A 14292-nucleotide genomic window follows, 5' to 3' on the forward strand; every position below is an offset into this window, starting at 1 on the left:
TTCCGTGTCCCCGACGTAAAATCGTTAACATCTATCACAATTTCACTTACTACACAGCAGTAACATTATCTTCTACAACTTTCCAGGATTTGGGTGACCTGTATTGTATCCGTATTTGGCATGATAACAGCCATGGATCTTGGTTCTTGAGTAGAGTGATGGTCACAGATCTACAGAACAATAAACGATACTATTTTATCTGTGATAGATGGTTTGCCGTCGATGAAGATGACGGTCAGGTACGGCGAAATCTCCTTTGATTTTAGTTGTGCCATCGTCTGCTAGCTTGAGCTAAATTAACTTGGGTTGCCCTAATTATATTTTGTTCGATTTGACCTGTTCATTTCTATTTTAATATCTTCTTAAAAAAACATTTCTGGATACTGTAGATTGGGGAAATTTTATTTGACCAAGAACTTCACTGTGTGCTCACGTGATTTAATGACGCAGTCATTTGTTAAGATGCAATAGTATCCAGTTCATATAAAAATCTGAGTTCCTCAATCCTGCCACTGTGTGCTCACGTGATTTGTATGTTCACGTGATTGAATGACGTAGTCATTTGTCAAGATACAATAATATCCAGTTCATATAAAATCTGAGTTTTTCAATTCAGTCTACATGGGATTTTATATGAATAGTACTTAAAGCAAATCCAATCTACCAAGTTTCTTTATAATAGGCTTTTATGTTCTTGCATTTTCATATAAATCTCCACTAATTATAATATTATTAATATACAATCATCTTATAATATAGTACCCATTAAACAGTGACTGCAAACAATGATACATCAACTGCATATCACTAACAAATCACAGCAAATGAAATCATGTTCATACCTTGAGCTGATAAGAACGTCATTTTTGCCTTATATAAGCGGGTTCCTATGAGAAATGGGCTGAAAATGAAAATTTCAGCCAAACAGGCTCTTAAAATCTAAGTTATTATACACGGGTTAGTACTGTAGTCGATGTTCAACTAAACTGTCCTCAACTATCCGCATAATCATAAATCACAATGTAGTAGTTCGTAATTATTTGTTTCATGCATTGGTATTGTCAACCCGAATGTTTTGCTCTTGTTATGACAGTAATATTAAACCCTAGGATGAATATTATGTTATTCTCTGATGATGGCTACGACAGTATGTTAAACAAAAAATGAACATAGCAAGTCTAAATAAGCGGACAGGCTATACACCGTTCGTTTGGACTATTATGATTGAATATTTTTGACAAGAACTGTGTTTTTTTTTTTAGATCGAAAGATTGCTTCCCGTTGCAAGCCAAGAGGAACTTATTGACTTTTATCGTTTGTTTTACTCCAAGACAAAGCGCGGTCTGAACGATACACATCTCTGGTTCTCTGTGCTTAATCGCCCTCCGCAAAGTAAATTTACTCGCGTTCAAAGATTATCTTGTTGTGTTTGTCTTATAATGACTTCCATGGTTGTAAGTGCTATGTTTTACGATAGAGAAGGTGAACCGACACCAGACTCAACGAATTATATTGGTTCTTATTCGTTTACTTGGACTGAGGTTGGTATTTTGTATCATTTAGTACTTATTTTTCGCATAAATTTCTGCTTTTCTCGTCGTTTTGTCATGCAACTCGTCTACTGTTTTTCTCTCGGCTACAGCACGCTGTTCCCCAGTTGACTTTGCTTTATGTATAGCACTGGGTACGGTTGCAGGAATCTTGGGTGGCAAGTTTTTTTTAACTTTTATAAAACGTTTTAAAAAGCAAAAAGTATAGGAATTGAACAACCACATATGGCGTCATGCCAGTGCTGATTCTGGTAGCTTAGCAACCATGGTCTATAGTGGTCGTACATTCGAAAGAGACTGGGGCTAATAGGGGACGAGTTCATGTTATTCAGGCGATGAGAAACTCAGCAATGGCGATGCCACTCTGTTTTTTACACCTCCTCGATGCAAACATTTCTGTCTTCAATCACTGGAGGAACAATGAATGGAATTAATTTTCTAAAGAAACGAAAAATTTTTTGATGAAAAATCTGCATTGTATGTGTAAAAGATCAGATTGGCTTCGCCACTGGAGTAATTTTGGAAGTCTTCTGCCTTCTTTTACTGTGACGTTTAAGTAATATAAACAATTCTACTGGCTTTTTGCTGTCTGTAATTGCTAGAAAAACACTTAGAAGAGTCGGTAGAATTATATGTATAACTGAACTCTAAATAGAAGGGTTTTTTCTTTTCTGAGACGAAAAACAATTTCCCTCCCTATACTTCATGCGTTTGCCGTATTTGAAACTTCTCTTACTATCCCACATTCCATCCCTCAGATGTACGTTGGTATCGTCAGTGCCCTGATAGTCGTTCCTATCAATCTCATCATATTAAATATATTTCGAAATGTTCGACCGAAAGTCCTCAACTCAAAAACATCCATTGAAAGCGGTGAGATCGTTCCTAATCGCGAGAGTTTTGAAACGACGGGTACACCGGGATCGTTTAAAGCAATTTCCCCCGAAAACTCCTACGACTCAAGTCTTCACCAATTCAAAACCGGACTACTAAAAGAAGAAAGCAATAATTTATCTTGCTGGGCAAGATTTAAGAATATATTTCCTTCAAGTTATCCTCATTGGTTTGTCTATGTTGGTTGGGCAATTTTGGTTGTCGTAACCTTAGGTGCAAACATATTTTTCATGTTATTTGGTTTTATCATTTGTTTTTAATGATCAACACCTTTAAGGGTCTTTGATCTGGCTAACAAGCTATTCGTGGCTTCAATCTAACTTTGTATGTACCTGAATGTAAGCGATACGAACCCTCATGTATCTGTAGTTAAGAGTTCACCTTTATGCATCTCTAGTTGAGAGTTCATATCCAGAACCCTCATGCATCTGTAGTTAAGAATTCACCTTTATGCATCTCTAGTTGAGAGTTCATACCCAGAACCCTCATGCATCTGTAGTTAACAGTTCACCTTTATGCATCTCTAGTTGAGAGTTCATACCCAGAACCCTCATGCATCTGTAGTTAACAGTTCACCTTTATGCATCTCTAGTTGAGAGTTCATACCCAGAACCCTCATGCATCTGTAGTTAACAGTTCACCTTTATGCATCTCTAGTTGAGAGTTCATACCCAGAACCCTCATGCATCTGTAGTTAAGAATTCACCTTTATGCATCTCTAGTTGAGAGTTCATACCCAGAACCCTCATGCATCTTTAGTTAAGAGTTCACCTTTATGCATCTCTAGTTGAGAGTTCATATCCCGAACCCTCATGCATCTGTAGTTAAGAATTCACCTTTATGCATCTCTAGTTGAGAGTTCATATCCAGAACCCTCATGCATCTGTAGTTAAGAATTCACCTTTATGCATCTCTAGTTGAGAGTTCATATCCCGAACCCTCATGCATCTGTAGTTAAGAGTTCACCTTTATGCATCTCTAGTTGAGAGTTCATATCCAGAACCCTCATGCATCTGTAGTTAAGAATTCACCTTTATGCATCTCTAGTTGAGAGCTCATACCCAGGACCCCATGCATCTTTAGTTGGGGAGTTTGTACGATTATAGTTTTTTAGATTAAACTATGCTATTATTGTTGTACATGAATACATAAAAAGTATTACGTGTTTGTTTGTTTTTTTATCAAACAGAACGTTAACGTGTATATCTTCATATCTTTAGGTTCGGCAACCGTTATTATTCTGTATGGAATGCAGTTTGGAAACGGCAAATCATTAAAATGGCTTTTATCCATTTTTATCTCGATTTTTCAAGATATATTTGTTACACAACCTTTAAAAGTGTTGATTTTTGCCCTTGGCTTTGCCTTGATCGTGAAAAAACCTGATGAAGGGGAGTTTGAGTCGAACTCTTACCATGAAAAAGAAGATGATAAAACACCAGAAGATACATTGAAATTTAATGATAACGACTCTAGTAAAACGACATTTCAAATTGAAAGGTTTGTTTCGTGTCTTGTATGCATTATTTTGTGTGGCCTTTAGAATGATCTGAAAGTCATGTTTAGGTTAAGTCGTGGAAGCCTGTTTTGAAAGTTTCTTTCGTTGAACTGCTCGTGTTTAGCATTTCTTAAAAGGTCTTATCAGGGAGCTTATATTTAGCATTTCTTTGAAAGTGTTGGCAGGGTTGCTAACGTTTTCAGCGCGCATTCAAAGTCCTTTTAAGGAGATAGTTTTGTTTGGCTAACGTGTTTTGAAACTGCTTTCATGGTATCTTTAACTTCAACACATGAAACAAATGTTTGTAAATGTAGATCGTCCAGGTTGGTATAGTCCTGAGAAGGACTGTTTTTGTTGTTGTTGACTGACGTTTCGATAACCGTAGCGGTAGTCATCTTCAGAGTAAAAACGGTCCTTCTCAGGACTATACCAACCTGGACGATCTACATTTACAAACATGTAACGATACTCCCGGGTTCAAACCATTTACTTTATTACATAAAACAAATCTCCGATATCTCGGATTAAGCAACGTGGCACTGTTCCTGTTCACGCACTGTCAAAACAATTTATCTCCAAAGAAATAAGTAAATATATTGTCTTGAGATATTTACATAGCAGGAGTAAAACTTGCAGAATGGCTATACTACGACTTAAAAACTAAAAAAATTTTTATTTTTTTAGTGAACGTCCTATCAAAGCTGGGTTGCATGGAAGCTCCAGGTAGTTTTTAAATAAATTGAATCCTTCAAACTTTATAATAATGGCTTTGTGCTAAATTGTTTTTCATTATTTTCCCTTAAGTCTGCCTTCAAGACCCTCGGACCATCAACTCGCCATTATGCGCAAAGCAAAAATGAAAGAAAGAAAGATGTTCTTCCTGCTTCAAGAAATCACTGTACATTTGATTTTTACTGTCATTGTTGTATTGGTCACATACGGACATAAAGATACCAGATCCTTTCAACTTTATCAACAGATCGACAAATTAAGCTCGAAGACAAACAAGGTTTGTCACTTTCATCTTCTACTGCCACTAAAAAGAAAGCATATTGCTACGGTATAATCTGCCACAGAAAAAGAATTATTGGTCCAGTCCGATTAATTGAAATAACGAAAAAAAACCAAACGTAGCACTACATTTCTTTTCATAATTGTAGGTACACAACATTCGCGAGTTTTGGAATTGGACACGCAACATTCTTCTACCAAAAGCGTTCCCCGAGAAACTGTACAACGACGAATATGTTCCAAGAGCTGGTTTTATGATTGATGGATATAATAACATTATTTCTAGAGCAAGATTGCGCCTTCTTCGTGTGAAAAATGGTCAGTGGTCTATACAAGGAAAATAGTCGTACATATCTAATAAGTTGAAGACATTGAATAAAAATTAAACTTAAAGTGCCCAGTACGGCAAAAATTTTTGTCTGCGATGTTAAATCCATAGGTGTGACTTTTAACTCGTCATTGAAAAAAAGTTTTAAATTTGGCTCGGTAGTTCCATTTTTATGGTGCTCTATATTTGGCAAAAACGCTCTTTTTCGTGGACCTTGTCCTTCGTCAGAAAAGTACGGAACAACTTACTTATATGACGTCATGCAAGGGAGTTGGCAATACAGAATATATATACCAACCATACCAACTTCATTGGATGACGTCAGAATTTGGCTAGACCCAGACTTCCTGCTACGGCATAGAAGGTCCATTGAAAGGCAGCTTTAAAATGGCTGTAAAAAGACGACGACGACTTGACCACATTGAAAACTTTTTTACAAACACGTTTTTAATCACGCCTAGTTTTAATTGATCCGATAAAAAATTTTGCTGCTGCAAACACATTAACAATCGCATGATATTTTCTGAAAGAATAAGTAGAACGAAAGCGAATGAATAAAGGAAAAAATTGACTGATTCAGGGACCTAACCCTAACCCTAATCCTAGTCCTAACCCTAATCCTAACCCTAATCCTAACTCTAACCCTAACCATATGAGCCTCCCAATTTTCTATCTTTCACGGTCCTTGTGACTTGTCATGTTTTTAATGACTTTCTCTTTTTTTAGAATCATGTCAGGTTCCTGATGATATGAAAAGGACGATCGATGTTTGTTTTGAGCATTACTCGATCTTTCATCAAGATGAAAACTGCTATAAGAAAAACTGGAGGAAGGTTCGCGGTGATATTGATTCATCGTGGTGTTTCAAGAACAGGAAAAAACTCCATGGTTATCCAACATGGGGGACCTTCGAAACCTATGCTGGTAGTGGGTTTGTGAAAAGATTAATTCCCGGTTAGTATTACCTATGCTTTACATTATTTTTATTTCATACATATTTGATGTGTCTGTCGGTTTGAAATTGGTTTTCTTTGTAGAACTACGAACGAGCATCCTTTCCAATAACTTTTTTCATTTTAACCTCTACGCCTTTCTTTTAAGAGATCCAGTATAATGGTACTCTTTTAAGAAATATAATTTTGATGATTTTTATAGGAAGAGACATCAACAGCACATTTAATGAATTAGAAGAAGACGACTGGTTGGATCGACAAACTCGTGCAGTATTTATTGAAATGACGACCTACAACGCAAACGTGAATCTCTACACCGTCATCTCTCTTCTATTCGAGTTTCCTGAACTTGGAGGAGTTCATTATCGACGTCTTATCGTGCCCGTGCGTTTAAAACTTTATGTGGGCGGTTTTGCTTTCTTCGTTTTTGCTTGTGAAATAATCTTTACACTCTTTATACTTGCGTACACGTACCAAGCAATAAGGAAATGTTATCGAAAAAGATTGGGATATTTTCTTAACTTTTGGAATATCATTGACTTTCTTGTTCTTATCAGCTCGTGTGCAGCTATAGCAGTGTACATTTATCGCATTCATTTGACGACAGATCTCATGAGACAGGTGAAACAACGACAAGGACACTTCGTCAACTTTCAGTCCGTCACGTTTTGGAATGAGGTGAGACTAACATTTGTATAGTGCTAAGAATTCTTTTGTTTGCGTTTGACATACGATTATTTCCTTCTCGTTACGATATAATTTCTCTTCATAAGGTCTTTGTTAAATCATTCATCCCAATACATCCCTTACTTAAGAGGTCTTTGTTAAATCATTCATCCCAATACATCCCTTACTTAAGAGGTCTTTATTAAATCATTCATCCCAATACATCCCTTACTTACGAAATCTTTGTTAAAACATTCATCCCAATACATCCCTTACTTACGAGGTCTTTGTTAAATCATTCATCCCAATACATCCCTTACTTACGAAATCTTTGTTAAAACATTCATCCCAATACATCCCTTACGTAAGAGGTCTTTATTAAATCATTCATCCCAATACATCCCTTACTTACGAGGTCTTTGTTAAAACATTCATCCCAATACATCCCTTACTTACGAGGTCTTTGTTGAATCATTCATCCCAATACATCCCTTACTTACGAAATCTTTGTTAAAACATTCATCCCAATACATCCTTTACTTACGAGGTCTTTGTTAAAACATTCATCCCAATACATCCCTTACTTACGAGGTCTTTGTTAAAACATTCATCCCAATACATCCCTTACTTACGAGGTCTTTGTTAAAACATTCATCCCAATACATCCCTTACTTACGAGGTCTTTGTTAAAACATTCATCCCAATACATCCCTTACTTACGAGGTCTTTGTTAAAACATTCATCCCAATACATCCATTACTTACGAGGTCTTTGTTAAATCATTCATCCCAATACATCCCTTACTTACGAGGTCTTTGTTAAATCATTCATCCCAATACATCCCTTACTTAAGAGGTCTTTGTTAAATCATTCATCCCAATACATCCCTTATATAAGAGGTCTTCGTTGAATCATTCATCCCAATACATCCCTTACTTACGAGGTCTTTGTTAAAACATTCATCCCAATACATCCCTTACTTACGAGGTCATTTTTAAGCCATATATCCCCTATATCTTATTATATTACCTACTTAACAGGTCCTTTTTAAATCCTATATCTTTTACATTACTGAAGAGGTCTTCGTAGAATCAATTATCCCTTGCATTTCGTTGTATCCTTTAGTTAGTAGATCTTTGTTGAATCCTATATCCGTTATGTCACCTAACCAGTAAAATTAAATTCCTCCATCTACATAGGTCCTCTTACTCTGCATGTTTTTGAAGTATCTTAAAGCCCAATACTTCCCCTGTTCGTTAAGTCTTTGTTGTATCTTATGTCCCCTTGTCTCAAAGTATCGTCTTAATTGAGAACTTTCAGTTATACATTGAATTCACAAAAACTAAGACTGCCCCTACTAGAATAACAAAGTTTGAGCGAGTTTTCCCGCTTATTTTTTTTCAAAATCATAACATTGCGTGTTTCCATTTCGTTTTTCAGTTGTTAAACATTTTCTTTGCCATTGTCGTAACTTTGGTAACGGTGAAACTGACGAAACTTTTGCGTTTCAATATTCGCGTATCGCTGTTCACTCAGACTCTCCAGGCATCTAAACCGGCACTGGCTGGATACTTTCTGCAGTTTGGAATCGTATTTTTTGCGTATGTCATAGTTGGCGTCCTCGTATTTGGATATGACGTGTACCAATTCAGGAATATTCCATCGTCAATGTTGTCTCTTGGTCGTGTTATTTTGGGGAAGAATCAATTCATGGAACTTATTCATACAGATCGTTTCCTTGGGCCGTTGTTTTTCTTTACTTTTGTCCTCTTTGTTTCGTGGATTTTGATGACTATGTTTGTGGCGATAATAAATGATTCTTATCACGATGTACGAGATAAAACTTACGGAAAGAGTAACGATTATGAAGTTGTAGATTTCTTTTTAGCTTGGTTGAAATCGTGGTCTGGTTTTGGCTTGAAAAAGGTCTGTATGGGGTGGTGTTCCGTCAGCAACATCTTTTAATTTTTTAAAATATATAAGAAATAAGATAACATGTGTCAGTGTAGGTAGTGATGAATGAACAACAGGGAACGAGAACAGTCTTTATACTAACTAAAATATATAAGAAATAAGATAACGTGTGTCAATGTTGGTAGTGACGAATGAACAACAGAGAATGAGAACAGTCTTTACACTACATAAAATATATAAGAAATAAGATAACGTGTGTCAGTGTAGGTAGTGATAAATGAACAACAGAGAACAAGAACAGTCTTTACACTAACTAAAATCTATAAGAAATAAGATAACGTGTGTCAGTGTAGGTAGTGATAAATGAACAACAGAGAACAAGAACAGTCTTTACACTAACTAAAATATATAAGAAATAAGATAACGTGTGTCAGTGTAGGTAGTGATGAATGAACAACAGAGTACAAGAACAGTCTTTACACTAACTAAAATATATAAGAAATAAGATAACGTGTGTCAGTGTAGGTAGTGATGAATGAACAACAGAGAACAAGAACAGTCTTTACACTAACTAAAATATATAAGAAATAAGAGAACGTTTGTCAGTGTAGGTAGTGATGAATGAACAACAGAGAACAAGAACAGTCTTTACACTATCTAAAATATATAAGAAATAAGATAACGTATGTCAGTGTAGGTAGTGATAAATGAACAACAGAGAACAAGAACAGTCTTTACTCTAACTAAAATATGTAAGAAATAAGATAACATTTGTCAGTGTAGGTAATGATGAATTAATAATAATTATCGTCATTTTTCTCGTGACAGAAAACTCCTGCTAATTCGAGGTGGCGCCAAATTGGTCGCAAAGAGAAATATCTTTTCACTGAAGACGACATTTTGCTGGAGAAGACTGCCGACTTAATGAAGAAATTTGAATTATCTGTCAAATCACTTGAACAATTAACTGAACGCTGGTCAAAAGATCATTTTGCAGAAATTATGAAATAAGAATCCAATTATTTTGACCTGAGCTGTAACAGAATCATTTCGCCCAGATTTATAGCCAGCAAGTGGAACTGATTTGCTCTCATTGAAAACAAATTTATCCGAAAGAACTTTAACATAGTGTTCCACGTATAGATATGCATTTTTTAGTGAGTGCTTTTTGCTTAGTGAAAGCAGTAATTTATTAATCGCATTCCAGTGTTTTTAGAGTTCAGTACGTAATGACGTCTGTTGTGTGACAGTGTTCTTGCACTGTGAAATACAAAGCATAAATTTAAAGCACAATTTTGAGATATAGGTTGTTGTCAATTGCAAGATTTCAGTGTAAAATGAAACTTCCTATAGTATTATTATTCATTCAATAAATTAAAATCCCAAGGTTGAATATTTATAGACCTTCAAAATAAAGCTTTACAATCTGTCTTGAATGCCGATAGTTTATACTTGAATTAACTAACCACAGTTGAACTTTTTGAATGTGAAATTGTAATGTAAATTCATGCCATTAACTCAGATATACGGTAAAATATCCCGGCTAGTTTTCCCTATCTAATTGTGCTATACATCGAAAATTCAACTGTTGTGTAATTTGGCATCTTCTGCGAAACCATTTCATTTGGTGGAGCATGAAGTTTGATCTGCCGAAGATGAGTGTCCCGTCCATTCTGATGGTTCGTCAACACTGCAATTTGTATCATAAAAGTCTTTAATGGTAACTTTGTCTTTCCACCGACCGGCACAACTAACCAACCGCTAGGTTCATCTAACAACTCAATGACATCGACTTGTCTAAGACTATCTAAACAATTTCCCGCCCGTATGCACAGCTTGCTTGGCGTGTAGCTTTCATCTGATTTGTAATCCACGAATATACAAACGTTTTGGACAAGAGTTTTGCGACGAAATTTTATATTCACCAAATGTGGTTGCGGTCCATCACTTTGCCAATAAGTATCGAGATTTCCGTCTCTTAATTGTTCAACGCCATACCCTGGCTTACAGGAGGACAGAGACCATACAGCTTGGTGTCCTATTTCGCGAAGTTTATCGTTTAATGTAGGTTGCAGGACAAATTTTGGTTCGCTTTGCTCGGCGTCCGCCAAGTCTCCATCGGACGCCATGTTGGATTAAGAAGCTCATTAACTAGAACCCAGTCTCTAGCGGTCGATTTAAATTAAATGGCGGGATTTTAATTCTCAAAACAATCAAACAAAACCAAAAGAATAAGCAGCGAGGAAAGCGCTAACCAGCTAGGTATGCAAATATTAAGCACGTTTATCATAAACGTCCAGAAGCAAAGCCAGCTCAAAAGTTTGGTCGTTGTATTGCAGTGTTCAATCACTGTTAAATTTACATATCACGACCAAATTTGTTTTTTGTGAGTTACCTACGACAGTCCATCTATAGAAATTTATTGATATTCATTGTTCTCCCAGTGAATGAACTCGAGAATTTTTAAACCACGGTAGTAAAAAACGAGTTAGCTTTTTTATCATTGCAAGTGAGAATAATAAGCAAAGTTTTGTTTTGATTTGTTATTGTAAAAACCATGTACTTATAACTACATGATTTTTACAATAACAAATGAAAACAAAACTTTGCGTATTATTCTCACTTTCAATGATATATATTTTCAAGTGTTTTGCTTGAAAGAAAGGTTTGCTAAATTACGCCGTAGGGATCCAGCGTTATAGTCAATATAAGTCATAGCTGACTGCTCAATTTTAAATTCAAAATAGTGAAAATAACTTCAGAACAACGCATATTTCTAAGGAATAATTTTTCTTTGGAAATGTAAATATTCAAAGAATGACAAGCTGTAATTTACCAGACTTACCCAAAGTCTATAATTACTAAATTACACATGCATAAAGTATTTCGAATTTATCCTAGATGTATAATACTAACTTATTTTCATTTTATTAGCTTTCCGTATTACTGATGTGTATTATATCGACTTTAACAAATACTTTTGAGTTTTCGAGGCACTTTCTCGAGTTTCTTCGATAAAAATTGCCATTGACGTATGTAATTCATTTAAATACATAATTGCTGAATTAATTTAATGAAAATAAGAAATTTTTTGTTTTATGTTGTGTGTTTAAATACCCACGCGAGAGTTTCGCGTTTTCACGCTGTGAAATTAACATCTAAAAATATTAAACAAGTTATCGTCCTTCGTTTAAAATTAACCGGCGGTATTTCCGAAACGTGCATCGAAATACTCTCTGCTCAATGATTAAACAAAATGAAGGATATCCTTTCTCCTGCAAAGGATAAAAGAACAGACCTGTCTTAAAGCGCAACATTGATATGGAGTTTATTGACATTGTAAGTACGTTTATTGACATATTTATTGAGATCCTAACTTCGTTGTCAAACTATAACACCAGAAATACATATATATATATAAAATACCGGTTTGTTTTAGAAGACTTGAATGTCTTTAAAGTTAATATTTTATTGTGTTGTCATAATTACTTCGATTTAATCATTAACCGAGTTGTAATGTTAAAGTATTAATCTCAAGACGAAGCCTTGGCGTTGTCAAATTTGGTTGACGATCCGAATTTCATCTTTAACGTCGCGATTCGACAACAGTCTGTGGTAGACTAAATTAGATATAGTTATTTAGTCTTTATTTTAAGTGGATTGTGTTGAATTAATATGAAGAAGAAATGTTGTATTTATTTCAACTAATTACTGCAGCTGTCAGATCGGGTCGACTTCACATTATGCCTTAGCATGCTGCATCAATGTACTTTGCATGTTCATTTGTCAACGTTGCAATCTTCGAGAACTTTCCACCGTAACTGACCAATATTATCATAAGACATTTCGCATTTGAGCGTTTTATAGTTGATGAATTGATAAGAAAATCGATGAACTTATATCTGTGTTCGTAATATTTACTTGATGTTTTGTTTTTGAACTAAAGTGCCAAAGAAAAACTATAATCGCAATTTCAACTGTGCTGTCGAGGTGTCTAGAATTCGATTTTGGTGTTCTAAAGAAAAGCAATTATTCACAGCGTGGTGAAACAAAAGTTTTCGCCAGGCTTTCAGTGGCCAATGTAGTCTGAGAGAAGAAAAGTTTTCATTTTATACGCCAACGCTAATAAAAAAATCTTCCCACATGAAGTGCAAGTGTTGAAATATAGTTTTCTTCGGTCTTAAACACCGTTAAATGAAGCCCTGGCTCATACTAGATTAACTCAATACCATACGAAAATATGAATAAAGTCTTCACTCTGCAAAACAAACTATATTTTAACAGCTACTCTGTTCCAAATGGTCGAACCCTGATTAAAATTTTTTTCGCCATAGTTTTATTATTGCTTGCGGTGCTCTTTGGAAAATAAACAATGCTGTTTTGTTTATTATAATTTTCACACAAAGTGTTCTTTTTTCACACGCCTCATATGGAATGGTAATTTGATGTGATTGTCGTTGAAATTCTTAAAATATTCTCATGTCAAATTGAATGTCATTGTGAGACAAAGTGTATTTAATTAGCTATCAAACACTTGTCGTTAAGTGATGAATTTCGACTTCTATAAGCCGGGGCTACACAAGCGATTTTTGACGCGATTTTTTCAATATTATCAAACAAACTTGGTGGAAGACAATTTTTCATATCGACGACCATTTTGGCAATGTTTATTAGTAAACATTAATTTCAAGCTTGCGTCTCATTGGTCAGAATCGGTTTTGTCGTTTCTGTTGTTAACTTGAGGTGGCTGCACATGATAAATGGATTACTAACTCCAATAAGTGCAAGAAACCTGCACGCTCTCACCAATGGTTCTTTACCCACGAAACTGGTCACTGAGGCTGTGACGTCATATATTACCGTGACGTCATATATTTTTGTGACGTTACAGGTTATTATTCCCACAGTTGTCAAACAAAGTGGGCACTAAAATTTCTAAAAATAATTTTGAATGTTTGACATTGAAAAACATGTGATTTTAGTTGGGGCGCTTTTTGCATTGGCGAACAAAATATGTGGCCAAATTAAGGTGGCAAATTTTGTGTTAAATTCTGTCATTCTCATCGGTTGCAGTTAGAAGACAACCGCTTAAATGTTTTACGAAAATAAAGAAAATCGACATTTCCCAGTGGACAGTTTATTATTAAATTAAATTGAATGTGAATTATTCTTATACATTTTGTGTTACTTCATTTAGGGATCAACGATATGGATCGATGTGAAAATTGGTTATCTGCTACCTGGAAAGGTTATATCCGTTGTTGGGTCTCAGTTGAAGGTTCGAGTGGACGACAACCTAAAGGTACTTTGCGTTTAAAACTGTTTTTTACCCTTTTTGTGCTTTGGTTAAAATTACGGATTGTTTTCAATGGAGCACAATTATATACAGTCAACAAATAGTGTGGAGAGCTACTATTTTTATTCATACTTTACTCGTCACAGAAATGAGTGAATTATTACAGTATTCCTACAGCAGAT

At 35.3% G+C, this 14292-nt stretch overlaps 3 protein-coding genes across 4 annotated transcripts in view; 2 read left to right on the forward strand and 1 right to left on the reverse strand.

The window, feature by feature from the left end:
- LOC124449577 overlaps window positions 1–10250 on the forward strand; it is a 42648-nt gene extending 32398 nt beyond the window's left edge. For both annotated transcript variants that reach the window (XM_047000512.1, XM_047000513.1), the window contains 11 exons: window positions 87–239; window positions 1263–1541; window positions 2309–2657; window positions 3665–3944; window positions 4627–4665; window positions 4747–4951; window positions 5103–5271; window positions 6008–6235; window positions 6437–6912; window positions 8341–8826; window positions 9643–10250. In XM_047000512.1, coding sequence (XP_046856468.1) covers window positions 87–239; window positions 1263–1541; window positions 2309–2657; window positions 3665–3944; window positions 4627–4665; window positions 4747–4951; window positions 5103–5271; window positions 6008–6235; window positions 6437–6912; window positions 8341–8826; window positions 9643–9825 — 2847 coding nt within the window. In that variant the 3' untranslated portion in view covers window positions 9826–10250. The remainder of the gene's footprint in view (window positions 1–86; window positions 240–1262; window positions 1542–2308; window positions 2658–3664; window positions 3945–4626; window positions 4666–4746; window positions 4952–5102; window positions 5272–6007; window positions 6236–6436; window positions 6913–8340; window positions 8827–9642) is intronic.
- On the reverse strand, window positions 10189–10992 carry LOC124449581 (anaphase-promoting complex subunit 10-like). The gene has a single exon (XM_047000518.1). The coding sequence runs from the start codon at window positions 10941–10943 to the stop codon at window positions 10368–10370; it is 576 nt and encodes a 191-aa protein (XP_046856474.1). The 5' UTR covers window positions 10944–10992; the 3' UTR covers window positions 10189–10367.
- Window positions 10993–11978: 986 nt separating this feature from the next.
- LOC124447792 (unconventional myosin-XV-like) overlaps window positions 11979–14292 on the forward strand; it is a 33549-nt gene continuing 31235 nt past the window's right edge. The window contains exons 1-2 of the mRNA XM_046998787.1: window positions 11979–12153; window positions 14012–14116. Of these exons, the coding sequence (XP_046854743.1) occupies window positions 12136–12153; window positions 14012–14116 (123 nt within the window). The 5' untranslated portion in view covers window positions 11979–12135. The remainder of the gene's footprint in view (window positions 12154–14011; window positions 14117–14292) is intronic.

The sequence above is a fragment of the Xenia sp. Carnegie-2017 genome, unplaced genomic scaffold (assembly GCF_021976095.1).
Source record: "Xenia sp. Carnegie-2017 unplaced genomic scaffold, XeniaSp_v1 HiC_scaffold_23, whole genome shotgun sequence".
Classification (NCBI taxonomy): domain Eukaryota; kingdom Metazoa; phylum Cnidaria; class Anthozoa; order Malacalcyonacea; family Xeniidae; genus Xenia; species Xenia sp. Carnegie-2017.